The sequence below is a fragment of the Labrus mixtus genome, chromosome 18, assembly GCF_963584025.1.
Source record: "Labrus mixtus chromosome 18, fLabMix1.1, whole genome shotgun sequence".
In the NCBI taxonomy this organism is placed as follows: Eukaryota; Metazoa; Chordata; class Actinopteri; order Labriformes; family Labridae; genus Labrus; species Labrus mixtus.
In genome coordinates, this window is record NC_083629.1 from 4,526,386 (window position 1) to 4,541,028 (window position 14,643).

The 14,643-nt window shown below is 40.8% G+C and overlaps 1 protein-coding gene across 1 annotated transcript; it reads left to right on the forward strand.

The window, feature by feature from the left end:
- The first annotated feature begins 189 nt into the window (after positions 1–189).
- kcnk17 (potassium channel, subfamily K, member 17) lies at positions 190–9,394 on the forward strand. The gene is made up of 6 exons (XM_061063256.1): positions 190–861; positions 4,476–4,590; positions 5,992–6,158; positions 6,253–6,421; positions 7,920–8,515; positions 8,598–9,394. Exons 1-5 carry the CDS (start codon positions 646–648, stop codon positions 8,171–8,173), a joined length of 921 nt encoding a protein of 306 aa, XP_060919239.1. The 5' UTR covers positions 190–645; the 3' UTR covers positions 8,174–8,515; positions 8,598–9,394.
- The last annotated feature ends 5,249 nt before the right edge of the window (positions 9,395–14,643 follow it).

The following is a 14,643-nucleotide window of genomic DNA, read 5'->3' on the forward strand; positions in this document are numbered from 1 at the left end:
TTTTTCTGTGTGCTCATGTGCGACCACATCTGCGTTTGTGTGCTGATGGTAAACTGTGGTGAGTTAAGCACGGAGCGCTATCTTAAATAAACCCATTAATCAGGATGTTGGCGTGACGTGAGCTGGAAGCACACGGGACTGATTACAGAAGCAGCTGACATACACAGGTGGGTGGCTTTAACCTGTTACGCTTTCTAACTCTGACTGAAACCAGTCAGAGGTGTAAGCAAAGCAAGAAGTGTCTCTTGTTGTTTGAAACCAGTCAAGATGAGAGCTGGTGAAGACATGATTTAAACTCATTAAAGGTCTTGAATATGGACTCTGTTCTTTGTCAACTAGAAACCACATACTAACTTCTGTAACAGCTCTTAAATGAACTATAACCAGAAACTCCACAATTCTACCTCACCCATTGACATCTTCAGATCAACTCCTGCCTGACTCGTCTTATTTTGTTCCTCGACATTTGCATGCCAGGCTACAGCCATGCCTGAAATAGTGGTGTCCGTGGAAAGTCATTTGCCTGCAATACATGGAAAGACAAGAAGCCGAGCACACAAGCTCTCACTTGTCGCCGTCTTGCTGTCGGCACATCTGATGCTCTGAGTGCTGAGTTTTCTGTGGGACCTAAAAGTTCCAGCAGAGATGGGGATAAAGGAAATGTTCACCCTGGCGAGGGTTCCCTCTATCCTCTTGCTCGGGGTGCTTTACGTGGCCTACGTGCTGGTCGGGGGGTTGGTTTTCTGGAAGTTGGAGGGAGATCTCGGAAAGAAGGACATCACCCTTTTACTGTCCAGCAAGAAGAAGCTGCTTGCAAAGTACACCTGTCTGAACCAGGAGGGCCTGGAGGCAGTGGCTCAGGTAAGACAACACACACACACACAGATGATGGAAAGAATCGATTATGAAGAATCTTTATCTGAATGTGAGCGGGACATTTGGAAAGTGCTTTAAAACAGCAATAGAAACTTTGTACTTTTACCAGTTTGTGAAATAAGGCTCTGGTTAGTTAGCTCTCTACAGCTGTTTACGACATGTGTTCACTTTTTGGTTCTGAACAGATGCCACTAAATTTACATCTCGGCCACAGCCCTTCTTCTTTTGCATCTTCCAATTTCCACTTTGAGAAATGCCACTTGTCAAATTTTGAGGCCTAATACTGTACTGTCCATCACCCATGCAAAACATGCAGTCATAAATTATTTGTGTTTATTAACGTAATTTACCAAAAAATAAATATTTTTATCAATCAGTCGATTTTTATTTGCTTACCGACAATCCATAACAAACGTTATCTCAAGACACTGACCAAAAAGATCTCTTGTAGACCGTACTCTTTATTATATTCTTTACAAAGACCCAACATGAATCCACCTTGAGCAAAGCACGACGCACCATTTAGCAAAGATACTTGAGCAGAACCAGACTCATGTTGAAACGCCATCTGATGAGTCTGTGTCTAGCCTGCAGTAACAGTGCCCATTATAATGGTAAAAGTCTCTGTACTTTTAGCAGGAACATCAAAGTTATGATAATCGACTGATCCACATATTTACATCAGTTAAAGTCAGCAGGTCTGATATTAGCATTGACAACAAAAAAGACGATAACGCTGAGGGACTGAGAATTATAGCAGATGGAGTCGAGCAGCTCTGAGATCAACATTGGCATTATAACAGTGATAATAAGGGGTGTAGATGGCCTAGTGGTCAGGTCTCGCCACATGTACGGAGACTATATTCCCAGGTTCAAGTCTGACCTGTGGCTCGTTTCCTCCACACTCTCTCCCCAGTTTCCAACTCTATAACTGTCGTATCAAATAAAAGTGAAAAAGTGAAGAAAAAAACCCAATGATAATCAAAGTAAGACTGATATGAATAATTGTATGTGTGCACCTCCTGCTATACATGAAATGCAGTGTGAAGTAGTGTTGTAGTACTCCAAATCGGTCTTGGTCTCATCTTGGAATCAAAAGCATTTTTACTCTTTTCTTCCACGTCATGACTTAGAGTAGAAGGAAAACGTCCCTTTTTAAAAGAACAAATAACTTCATAATTCGATTTTTTATTTCCAGGTTATGTCCACAACCTTCCTGGTGTTACAGTGTATGTGATGACACACCCACTGAACACAAGATGATGATTTTTCTGTGATATTTATGGTCTTGGTGTTGTCTCGGTCTCGCCCTGCCTTGGTCTTGGTCTTGACTCGGTATCGATCCCTAAATGTCTTGGTCTTGTCTCGGTCTTGGAGCACTCTGGTCTCTGGCATGTCTTGGTCTCTAGTGTGGTCTTGACTAAGGGCGCGGTCTCACTGGCCATCCGTACCGTGCCCAAGCACGCTTCAACCCAAAAGTCCAGTTCGTTTGACCAGTGTGACCGCTCCGTATCGTGCTCAGGCACGGTACACTTCCTTGGCGGAGAGGTGTGCTTCAGCACGGTACACTTCATGCACGAGCACAAGCACGCGGATAAACAACGCTGACCGCCTTCATTGTGGAGAAATCCAGAGTTTCATGTCTGTATCTGACTAACATGACTCAATATAAGACACAAAGTAGCTGTTCTCTTCTCCGATGTGCGGCCGCGGACTCGCCCACGCGTCTATTTTATTTTTAAATGTATTTATGGCTGTGTCTGATTAAAATGACTTAAATTAAGCCGCTAAGTCAGTAAAGTAGCTGTCATGTTCTATGTGTTGTTCTCCGATGTGCAGACGCGGACTCGACTGCACGTCCCTTTTCTCTCTCTCTCTTTCTCTCTCTCTCTCTCCCTCTCTCGTCCGCCTGTTTGTAAACTGAGCACGCTTCATAATAACATAAAGCGTGCATGTGTTGTATTAAGACGTTATGTACAAGAGGTAATCGTGCTTAAGCACGGATAGTCCTGTGTAGTGTGACCGCGGGCTATGCCGGCCAGCGTGGGAATGGCGCAGCGGGGGGCCAATCGTGCTTGAGTACGGCACGGTACAGATGGCCAGTGTGACTGCGTCCTAAGACACTAGAACGAAGTGCTTCACAATAAGACGAATACATCCATCGAGTGTTTCACATGAAAACAGACAGAGTAGAGTTTTTGTTAAAGGGGTAAAGTAACATTGCTGTAAAAAGATGGACAATAAAACAGTGGTGGAACTTGTTAGCCGATTTGATTAAAAAGATCATACATGAAGTTCAAAATATACATGAAATGTATAGATCCTTTACAAATATGAAAAAAAAATTTTTTTGAATGAATATCTGGACAGTAATTGATTATGCGAGGCTGAGGTTAAATAGAAGTTTAAGGCGTTTTTTTTTTTCTAGAGAGATGTCATCCCTGAGAACTACAGGAAGAAATATCTACAGGAAGTGTTATCAACAGGAAGTGTTATCAACAGGAAGTGATAACTACAGGAAGTGTGTTCCAAAGCTTTGGAGTGTTAATCCCTCATTTTCTAAAAGCAAATCCTGCAAACGTCACAACAACCAGCAGCAGAGGATCACTATGTTTCTGTAGGCAAATAGAAATCTCAACACCTCAAACAGTACATGTCACATTGTTTCAACATGTGGTTCTTACTCCTGACTAATGGACAAAACAACAACTATCACTGAAATGAAACACACACCCAAGACTCTTGTTCAGCATGCTATGGTTTTGATTTAATTTCAAATAAATCCCGGAAGTAATCAACAGTATACGTTTGATTAAGGTTTACAAGGAGGAGGAGACATATAGATTTGAGTCTTAACGATGTCTGCCTGTTTACACTCATTCAGACCAAAATTATTATTATTTTTTTAATTAGAAACTAATAATTAAAAAAGGAAAAGCACAATTGAATATCTTGCCTGGAGTTTATGTAACAGAGGTGACTTAATTTATGCAAATTTCAGCCTGTCAGCACCTGATGTTTGACTTTGTATCTCGCCCTGACTTGATTGTTGCTGCAGCAAACTTGTCCAATCTTCACTGTTTTGATTGTTTTCAGGCTTTTTGTGTTGCACGTGATTTTCAGAATAAGAAAGACAACAGATTTGTGCTCATTCTGCTGGTCAATGTGAGTTCAAATGTTTGAAAACTGAACTCCTTCATGATGTAAAATAGATGTTGTATTCATGTCTTTGTGTCTGTTTTCTAGAGTAGGTCAATAGTACAGTAACACACATGTGTTTGATATTATTGCATCAGCACAGAGACACTTAGGTAACAAGGTCACAGACTGTTATGTATTTCTTTGGGAGTAATTTCCCACACCGGTGATGAACTCGAGACATTTATGTAACAGACTGTGTCCACATATCTGCTCTGCCTGACACAGAGCTGAGAGTGGGATGTTGACCTTACAGGCCTCGAGCTTTTCAAATGAGATTCAGCTCAACACATGATCATGAGTTACATAACTGGGAGGCCTCGAGTCCGACCTGAGTCAATGAAATACAGATGTGTTTCAGCTGTTTGTTTCAGTTTGTCTTTATATTATTTATCTTTCAGGTTGTTCAGGATGCTTCCAAGGTGGGCCTCAGTTTGAAAGGAAACTACACCTCAGACGGCTTCTGGAAATTCACCAGCTCAGCGGTGTTCGCTGCCACCGTGGTCACAACTATCGGTTAGCCATCAGATCTTTTATTCCATCCTACAGAAATCAACTCAATCGTCAAGCAACCTCCACTCATCTTAACTTTCATGAACACACTTTTATACAAACATGCTGCTGCACAGAGGGGGAAAAAAGGAAATTAAGAACAAAATGAATTTTAAAAATGGTCAGAATTGGGGCACTGATTGCTTAGCGGTTCGGTCAGGCTCCATGCACGGAGGTTAAAGTCCTCCAAGCGGAGCGTCAGGGTTCAAGTCTGACCTGTAGCTCCTGTCCTGAATGTCAATCACTTCTCTCTCTCTCTCGCTCTCTCTCTCTCTCTCTCTCTCTCTCTCTCCCATTTCCTACTCCATCCACTGTCGAAATAAAGTCGAAAGCCGCAAAATAAATATATTTATTTTACTAAAAAATTCAAACCACACGACAATCAAATATCAAACATAAATCATTTTAAAACTAAAACGAAGAAATTAAAACAAGTTCAATTTTATTCTGGTTTGAATCCGACCTGAAGCTCCTTTCCTGCATGTCATTCCCCTATCTCTCTCTCTCTCGCTCTCTCTCTCTCTCTCTCTCTCTCTCCCTGATTTCCGACTCTATCCACTGTCCTATCTCTATGACAAATGCACCAAAAAAAACCCAGCCCAAAAACAAATCTTAAATGAGAAAAATTGTAAATGTTTCAGAGGGATTTAAAAAAAAGGATCAAAGAGTTTATGTCGTATTACACTCCTGAACATTACCTGACATTGTCCATTTTGTGAATGCAAACTTTATCCAGATTAGTCTGCAAGAAGTGAAGGTGAGTTGATGTGTGAACAAAGCAGATAAAAATCTGGGACATTCTTGGTGAGCTAGTGGGCGGGGTCATGATGTCTTACTCTTTACTACTTGCCTCAGTTGCCAGTATTATGATTTATACTATTGTGTTTGTCTTGCAGAAATGTACTTTTAGGTGAGGTTATGATGATAACACAGAAACAGACATCTGTACAGAAGCCTCCTCCTCCTGCATGCCGTCCCCCTCAACAAAACTGATCGCGAGAGCAGCTGACACACACACAGTAATCTTGTGATGGGAGGTGCATGTGTCAAAGACAATTCCAGAAAGTATCAGATCCCAAATGCCCTTATTATTTTCAGAAAAGGTCATGAGTTCATGTGTGAAAGGGGCTTAAGAAGGGGCTTAAGGAGGGGCTTAAGCAGACTGAAAGAAGTGATCAGAGTATTTTTTTTACTTGCCACTCAGCCCTTTAAGTTGGGGAAACTCTCCCTTCTCATATTTATTGAAAGACAAATATAAGGAATTAATTCAAGCACATATTGAACATTTGTATGAAAAAGGGTCTTACAGTCTGTCTCTCGCTCCACCTCAGTCGAATGACGTACTAACAGCTTACAGTTTTACAGGTTATGGGAACATCAGTCCTGACTCCACTGCTGGACAGATCTTCTGCGTGTTCTTCGCATTAATCGGGATCCCGCTGAACATGGTGGTGCTCAACAGGGTGGGCAAGTACATGCTGGTGATAGGGAGGAACATCTCAGAGTTCCTGGAGGGGAAAACCAGGTGGAGGGTGAGGAGATCTTTGATGATGTGGTCTTACAGTTCACAACACATTTTTATGTCTTTTACAGGGTGTTCATGTGTGATTTTATCCCTCCCTGCAGAAGTGCACCCGCTTTTTGGTCCACCTGGTGTCTTACCTGTCAGGAGCCGTTCTCTTCTTTGTTGTTCCTATGATTGTGTTCCAGCAGCACGAGGGCTGGACCTTCTCCCAGGCCATCTACTACTGCTTCATCACCCTCAGCACCATCGGCTTTGGAGACTTTGTGGCAGGTATAGCGTACAGTGCTCACCTTCAGGTTTTCTAGCAAACATTTAAAATGCTTTATCCTTTTTATAAAGTAGATGTGCTGAAACCAGCAAATAAAATCCTGAACGAGGCTCTCTCTGAGGCTATTCTATCAGTGACATCATCCATTGGTTTCTGAAAGGCATTTTGAAGCTGAACAATGGCGGCCGCCATATTGGAAATTTGCCAGGAGGCCCGCCTCAGCTCAGACTCTTTACCTGTTTCTATATTGACCGAAAGTTAGAACTTTCAATTTGCTATTTTTGAATTACTTAGTGACAGCAATTTCAATGTGGCTACTGCAATCGTCCAGTTTTAGAATTCCCCTTTGGGGGACATCACTGAGACATTGTCCATGTTTTAAACAGGCAATGGCAACAGTGCACCCACCTCTCAGTCTACTTAGCCTGCCTCTGATTATGCAACTGTATGCATAGCTATTTGCCCTAATACATTTAAGTTATAAAAAGATTCACACCATGTAGCCTACAGTTTGACCAATAAAGAAATGATCTTTTTCTCTGCTGTAAAAACGGGCAGTTTAACATAAGTTATTGGAGCCTCGCAGACACTCGAGGAACTGAACAAGGACGTTTTTTGCTCTTCCACATTGGCTTCATTTTTCAAAACTGCAGCTGGGATCAAACATGGTTTGGGGGGGCTGCAACCTAAGCTGCTGCTAGGATGAAACTACATGGCTTCTTGGAAGTTGGCTTGTTTTTCATTCCGTTTCATCTTCAAGCCGTCATCTCAGCTCAAAAACAAAAATGCAGTTGTTAAAAAACAAAAAAACAAAGGAGCCTCTCTGAGCTCCTCACACGAACAGCTGACGGTATGAGTTGCTGCGAGCAGTGCAGCTGGTAACATGAACTCAGCTTGTTTCAGGAGCTTTACTTTAAGTTTTAAGTTATTGGGTTTTGATTCCTTCAGCTTCAGTTGATGTGGAGGTTTTTCTTCCAGGAGCAGAATTACTATTTTTCTCCAAAACAAACGATAACATAAAACCTGTAGGGGGAAAAACGAACAGAAAGCTGCTCATGTTACAAACTCAGTTTGTTTTCAAGAGCCGAGCAAATATTTATGTGCAATGTTTTCATTGATTTGTATTTATAACATTTATTACAGTAAATATATTATCCACAGAGGTCTCCTGTTCTAAACAAGAATGAAGTAGTTTCAGCTTATAAGTCAGTGTCTCTCCAGCGAGCTTCACAGGACACAGGAAGGCCAGCGGAGGGTCTGCTAGCTGAGCTGCTACTTACAGTATGTCCTAATCGTTGACGTCATGTTAGCATGTTTGCAGCATGAGCCTGTCCAATCTTTGGAGGATATTGGACACTTTCATATCTTTAGTTTCCAGGTTTTTTCCCCTCTTCAACAGAGATCATCAACGTTTTTACCTTAGACCACAAACAATACCTTGCAGTACAGGAAGCAGGCATGTAGCCCTTCACTGATACTGATTAACTCTTTATTTCACAGACAGTAATCCAGACAAAGTGTACCCGGACTGGTACAGCATCCTCATGGCCAGTTGGATCTTCTTCGGCCTGGCCTGGCTGGCTTTGGTTATCAATCACACCATCGACATCCTGGAGCGGATCAGCACCCACTTCAAACTGTGGTGGACCGGACAGACGGCGGAAGAGTCCGGCAGTGCGGAGGACGACAGTCCGGAGATGCAGGAAACACAGGTGGAGGAGGAGGAAGAGAAGAAGTCTCCAATAATTGAGTAAACGTCTAAATGAATGTTCAGTAAGCTGACATTAGTGATAGAACAATAATAATAATAATACTTTATTTGTATAGCACTTTTCTATACAAGTGCTTTACAACAGAAAATAAAAGCAGAGAGACAATTAAAGCAACAGGCAGAGAGTAAACAAGCAGACAACAAAATCAGACTAATAAAATAAAAATAAGAACAAATTACCGAAATCACAGAGTAAAAGCATTTTTTATAAAAGAATGTCTTAGGTAGAGATGTAAAACAAGGGACTAAATCTGCAAGTCTGATCTCCTCTGGCAGGCTGTTCCAAAGTCTGGGGGCTCTAACAGCAAAGGCCCTGTCCCCTTTAGTTTTTAGCCTGGACTTTTAGCCTGGAGGACTTTTAGCCTTTTAGACTTTTAGCTTTTAGCTAAAAGCTTTTAGCCTTTTAGACTTTTAGCCTGGACTTTGGAACAGCCAGTAGGGCTCTGCCAGAGGATCTCAGACTGCGTATTGGTTCATAAGGGGTCAAAAGCTCAGAAATATAAGAAGGGGCCAGCCCATGTTGTGCCTTAATTAAAAGAATCTTAAAATCAATTCTAAAATCAGTGAAGGGATGCTAAGATTGGCGTGATATGGGACATTTGTTTGTTGTAGTTTAAAGCCGGGCTGCTGCCTTTTGGATAGTTTGAAGACGGTGGATAGATTTTTTTACTTAGACAGGTGTATAATGAATTACAGTAATCAAGCCTGGAGGAAATGAAGGCGTGTATGAGTTTCTCCAGATCTTTTTGCGACGTGAGGGATTTGACCTTTGCTATATTTCTGAGCTGGTAAAAACAGGACTGTACAACTTAATCTGTCTATGGATCAGGATGAGAGCAGCAGAGTCATGGAATCCAGCCAATTTTATATAGGATGTTGGTGTGTTTGAAGGATGTAAATAATGAGATACTGTGATTATGTAATGTGTGACAGATCATCGGTTTGTACGTTTTGATGCTTTTCTTCACAAGTGCGTTAAAATATTGACTTTTTTTTTGTTGAGTCAGCTTTGTTTCACAGCTTCAATGCTTTATCCACATTCAGTTAAGTCTGTTAGCATTATATTTACCAATCTGTAAACTTCTATTGTGTTCATTTACCTGGTTTATAAAGACTTCTGAGGTTTAAGACACTTCATGGCGTGCACAACATGAGAACAATATGCAATGTGCAATAACAATGCTAAATATAGAGATAAAAACAGCAAAAAAGGAGCACACTCAACCGTAATACAAATTTTTCAGGTTCACGACAGCAACAAGACTAAAGAGAGACATATCTGTATCATTATTTTAAAAAGTAATATGACAACATTAGGAAGTGGATCCAGTTACTTTAACACTCAGATAACAAAGCTATCCATGTAAATATATAGCAGTTAGTATTCCCCTGTTAGCTTATAATTGTTTGTCATTTGGGAATATAAACTGACTTACAATCCTGGATCTGTGCAGTAAAATGTACACCAATTGTTTTCTTCTTCTGAAATATGACTTTCTTTCACATTCAATGCAGAGCATTGTGCAAAGCTAATGAGTGTCAGTCATGTCGCCTGAAATGAGCATTTAATCCACTAGAGGGTGTTACTATACCAACACTGGAGAGACTAATTACTGCACCAGAAACACAAAACGTATTGTGTATTTGTCTGTATAGAGCTTTTATCACTGAAACATATAATGTTAATCATATTCCTGAGTCAGTGTACTCCTACTTTTAAAATGAAGAATAAGTCTCTGCAAAGATATTTAAATGAATACAAACTTTGCAAAGCAATTTCCATCACATGTAAATCCTTGTCCATTTGCATTATTAAATAAACAAGTACACTTTTCTTTGCTATGGACTTTTCTTGACATAGTAGAAAAGAAGAACTCAGCAGTGAAAGATAGAAGCACTTCTTGAGGCTCGTATATCACAGGGTCAGTCAGCGACAACAGAAGAGACAGAAGAAGAGTCAACGATAAAGACAGACGGCAGCAGCAGGAGGAGAGGATGGAGAGAAAGACGATGCTGGGGAAAAGGCACAAAATATTTGTGCAAAACTGCAGACAACAAAGAGAGGAAGATGAGGGCAGAAACAGGCATTTGTTTCTTTTTGTTTTTTTCTCTGCTGGGATGATACTCGTATGATACGTATGGATGGGAAAGTGACAGGACTGTGTCTGTTGTTCCACAAAACGCCACATACCTGTTTGGCCACGGTTCAATGAGGGCTCAGTATGTGAGAGAAAACAGGAGCCTCTCACTTTTTTCTGTATGATCCACTTTGTGTTGGTCACTTACTGTCCACTGAGAAATGACCCTGAAAACACAGTGACCATGTGTGCTGTGGGTTTTTGCCTCATCCTCCTTTTCATTTTTCAGTTTTCAAAACCTCGCGATGTGGGGCGCTGGTAGCCGTTGGTGAGTGAGCGCCAGAGTTGGAAATTAGCAACCTCCAAATACGAGTGTTTTTCTGCAGTGACGGGTGAATTTGCTCAACTTACCAGTCACAGTGGCTGGTAAATAAAAGTAACCTAACAGAGTGATTCTAAAACAACAAATAGATGATCTTGCCTCTCAGTCAAGCTTCATTTGCAACTAAATCAGTCAAATGGTTTAACCTTTGAGGACATGTCTGCAATGGAAACTCTTTCCAGCCTCAAAATCATAAACTAAAATAAAAAAAAGTTTTTCTGTTTATGAGCATGTCAGTATTTCCTTGAATAGTTGAAACATTTCCCTTCATAAAATAACCTGTTGCTTGAATACTGCCAGCCTTGATTTGATATACGTCCTTACATAACACTGCCGGTTCAAATAAAGTGGCAGGTAAAAAAACAAAGAGTGACTGTTATATTTTTGAATCCACCAGTCACAGTGGCAGGTAGGCGGAAAAGTGAATTTCCGGCCCTGGTGCAAGCGCCCCATGTAGTTCCCCTACTCTCTCTCTCTCTCTCTCTCTCTCTCTCTCTCTCTCTATCTATCTCTCTCTCTCTCTCTCTCTGATTTCGGGCTCTATCCCTTGTCCTATCTCTCCATAAAAAAGGGCACTAAATAAAAACCCTAAATTCAATCTGTCACCAGTCAATCAGAGGGCTGACATACAGAGAATAAAACTAAAAGGCACACTCACATGCACACCAATGGGCAACTTTTGGATTGTGGGAGGAAGCTGGAGAACATGCAAACTCCACACAGAAAGGCTCTGTCAGACGGGGATTTGAACCTGACACCTTTGTGCTGTAACCTGTCAGGGCTAACCACTGCACCACCATGCATCCCTCTACAAAATACAGTAAAAAAAAAAATCTGTTTTACACTCTTAATCAGCTTGTTGTTGTTGTTTTTGCTAACAAATTAGCTTGGTGTATTTGTTAAGATTCCATCCGAGTTCAACATTTGCAAGTAAACAACTGGAATCTGACCGCTGACATGCTTAAAAAAAGGACCAAAATCATCAAAGTCACAGTTACTGTATGTTCATTTAAATATCTGAATAATATCTCATGATCCAAACATGACAACATAGGAAAGTTGATTTCTAACCATCTGTTTTGATCGTTAAGGATAGCAATGATACCATCAAATACATCTTGAACCGTTGAGGTGAATAGTGAATGGTTTCATTTGTGGGACTAGTTAATCAGTGTCTCATAATTTGAACACTCTCAGACTGTTAAAGACGTACTGCAGTATAGGTTAGGGCCTACATACAGTATATCAAGTTCAATCAGGAGAGACTTCATTAAGAAAGAACAATTATTTATTTAACAATTTAAGAAATGAATGTGCAAAGTCTTTGGGGATTAGACTCCATCATGACGACTTCATGCACTCTGAGGGGTAATGATGCCGACAGCAGGATAGGATACAATGACAAACTGACTTAATTAAAAACACTGACTGTGAGTTCAAAGTACTGTGAGTTTAAAATAAGAAAATCTTTCATTAGTGTGTACACGTATGTACACGTTCAGTGCAGGAGTAACTTCTCGGTGAAGGAATGATTTCCTCACACAAAACATCAAAAAGAGTCAAACTACTACAACACTGGTTTTGTTCTCTGCAGTGGATTTGTTGATTCTATTGAAAACAAAACTATATCTACCACTGTACTGACGTTTGTTTGTAATGAATGAAAGCCAGCTTCATTGTCTTTAAATCAGTTTCCTTCCAACATGTGCTGTTTTGTGAGATGCAAAGGAGGAAACTAACATTTGTTTAAAGGATCTTCTACATCTTCCTCACTAAGAGATTTTCTCCAGCTGACAGAACAACAAATGAGGCTCCCCCTGAATGTAAAATATTTATTATCAGTGACAAGTAAAAACATTGCAAAGCATCTTTTGTGATATTTTATGGAGGTTTTTCAACATGTGGTTTTCAGCTTGCATAACAAATGCATTTGTAACACTCCCTGCAAATCTTCATAGAACATTTGATACATGTCTGCCTGCCTATGTGGTTTAATGTAACAGTGTGCAAACACTACTTTGCAGCTGCACACTGCACAGCTGCTGCTTTCCTCTGAAGGCGACAGCCGTGCTTTTTGAGGATCCGCTTTCATGTGGGTTCTAATATATGTGACATTTTGTGAATAAAAAAGTCAAATAAGTGTTCTGCAGGCACACAGAAAATAACACTAATCCCTATATGCACAAACACAAAGCCTGTTGTGTGTTCTGTATCTCTTCTGCGCACATAGGAGCAGCAGTCAGGTCACATGAAATGCAACTCAACCAAAATATTCATCAAGTGAATTTACTGAAAAGGTTTTTGTTGTCACCTGCTCCGTACTGTCGGACCAAATGTGAAGATTTAGAAAAAGCAGGAAAGAGATTTGTTGTTTTTTTAGCTGTTTTTTAAAATGCCTTAAGGTGAGAGCAGAGGCACTGTTTGTCAACAGGCATGGCAGGCAACTGGCCCACTGCCCCAGACCAGTAGGGGCCACCTGATGGCTGACAAACTTAAACTGAAGCAGTGGTCCAAAATCTGCAAATTTTGCAATGACAGTAGGAAACCTACCTGAGGTGGCCCCACCTGACAGCACTCACTGTCGTTGCCCTGCTAAGTGTTGCATGCATGATTGCTGTGATAACCAAAGTGTGTCAATGAAAGTCAACAAAGAAAAGGGAAGAGGAATAATCAGTCTATGGGAGAGAAAAAGAAACAGGAAAGAAGAGGAGTTTGCATCGGGACACTGGCAGACAAAATGGTGATGATTGCTGATTGGAGGGCCCCCCCAATTGATGTATGCCTAGAGCCCCACCAGACTCTAGAATCACCACTGAGTGAGAGAACATTTTTTTATGTACGTTAGATTGTCTGCATATCTTACAGGAAACATAACAGGTGTTGCATGTGCAGCCTTGTGATTGAGATTTTTACACAAACTTTATGCAATGTGTTTTACCATTAGAGACTTCAGCCAAATGAACAACTATAATCATCACTGTAGAAGTGGAAAGGCCCCAGTTTATTTAAAACTACAATCCAATGTTAGCTCTATTCCTGTGCAGGGCATTTTATGTTCATGATTACTGTAACATGTCATAGATCAAACAAAGACTCTCTTGCTTTTCATGAGTGTTTTATTCCTGGTAAATATCTGCCTAACCCCGACCGTCTCTCCTGTCGTTGGATAGTTCTCGATGCTGTACCGTTTCCCTTCAGGATTTCTGCCTTGTCGTCTTTCATCCTGTAATACAAGAAGCTGCTGTTCATGTTTCCAGTAAAAGTCAATAATGACTTATTGTCCCAGCCCAAACAATGATTCTTTTCAAAAGTTGTTTTGGGGTTTAAACCTCATCATACTGTGACTCATACACAACCACAACTTCAGCTAGTGTAAAGTAATGAACCTACTTTGCTTGGTTAAGGAAATGATTGATGTTTGGGATAAAATATTAACGTTGACATTGAACTTCACACAGGACATAAACAGCCGTCAACTTTTCTGAAAGCCCTGTTTTTGACTCTTCAGTTTTCTCAGCCAATGACAGTACAGCAAGGTGGGACAAGAAGGAAACTCTACATGCTCTATTTATTTTTTATAAAAGGGCAAACCAGATTTTTTTCATTTATTTACTGAATGAGGATAGTGCACATTAATTAACATATCAGTGATACACACAGTCAGTCTTATGAGCCCATATAGAACCAATATGATGGATGGATGGATGGATGGACAGATGGATGGATTGATGGATGGATGGATGGATCAATGGACAGATGGATGGATTGGTGGATGGATGGATGGATGGACAGATGGATGGATGGATGGACAGATGGATGGATGGATGGATGGATGGATGGACAGATGGACAGATGGATGGATGGATGGATGGATGGATCAATGGACAGATGGATGGATTGGTGGATGGATGGATGGATGGATGGATGGATGGATGGATGGATGGATGGATGGATGGACAGATGGATGGATGGATGGATGGATTGGTGGATGAT

What these genes read in the sequence shown, in the direction of transcription:
- kcnk17 (XM_061063256.1), top strand. Translation starts at nt 646, where the DNA reads ATGGGGATAAAGGAAATGTTCACCCTGGCGAGGGTTCCCTCTATCCTC. An exon ending in GCCTGGAGGCAGTGGCTCAG is followed by an intron (nt 862 to 4,475) that starts GTAAGACAACAC and finishes TTTATCTTTCAG; the next exon opens with GTTGTTCAGGATGCTTCCAA. An exon ending in CACCGTGGTCACAACTATCG is followed by an intron (nt 4,591 to 5,991) that starts GTTAGCCATCAG and finishes ACAGTTTTACAG; the next exon opens with GTTATGGGAACATCAGTCCT.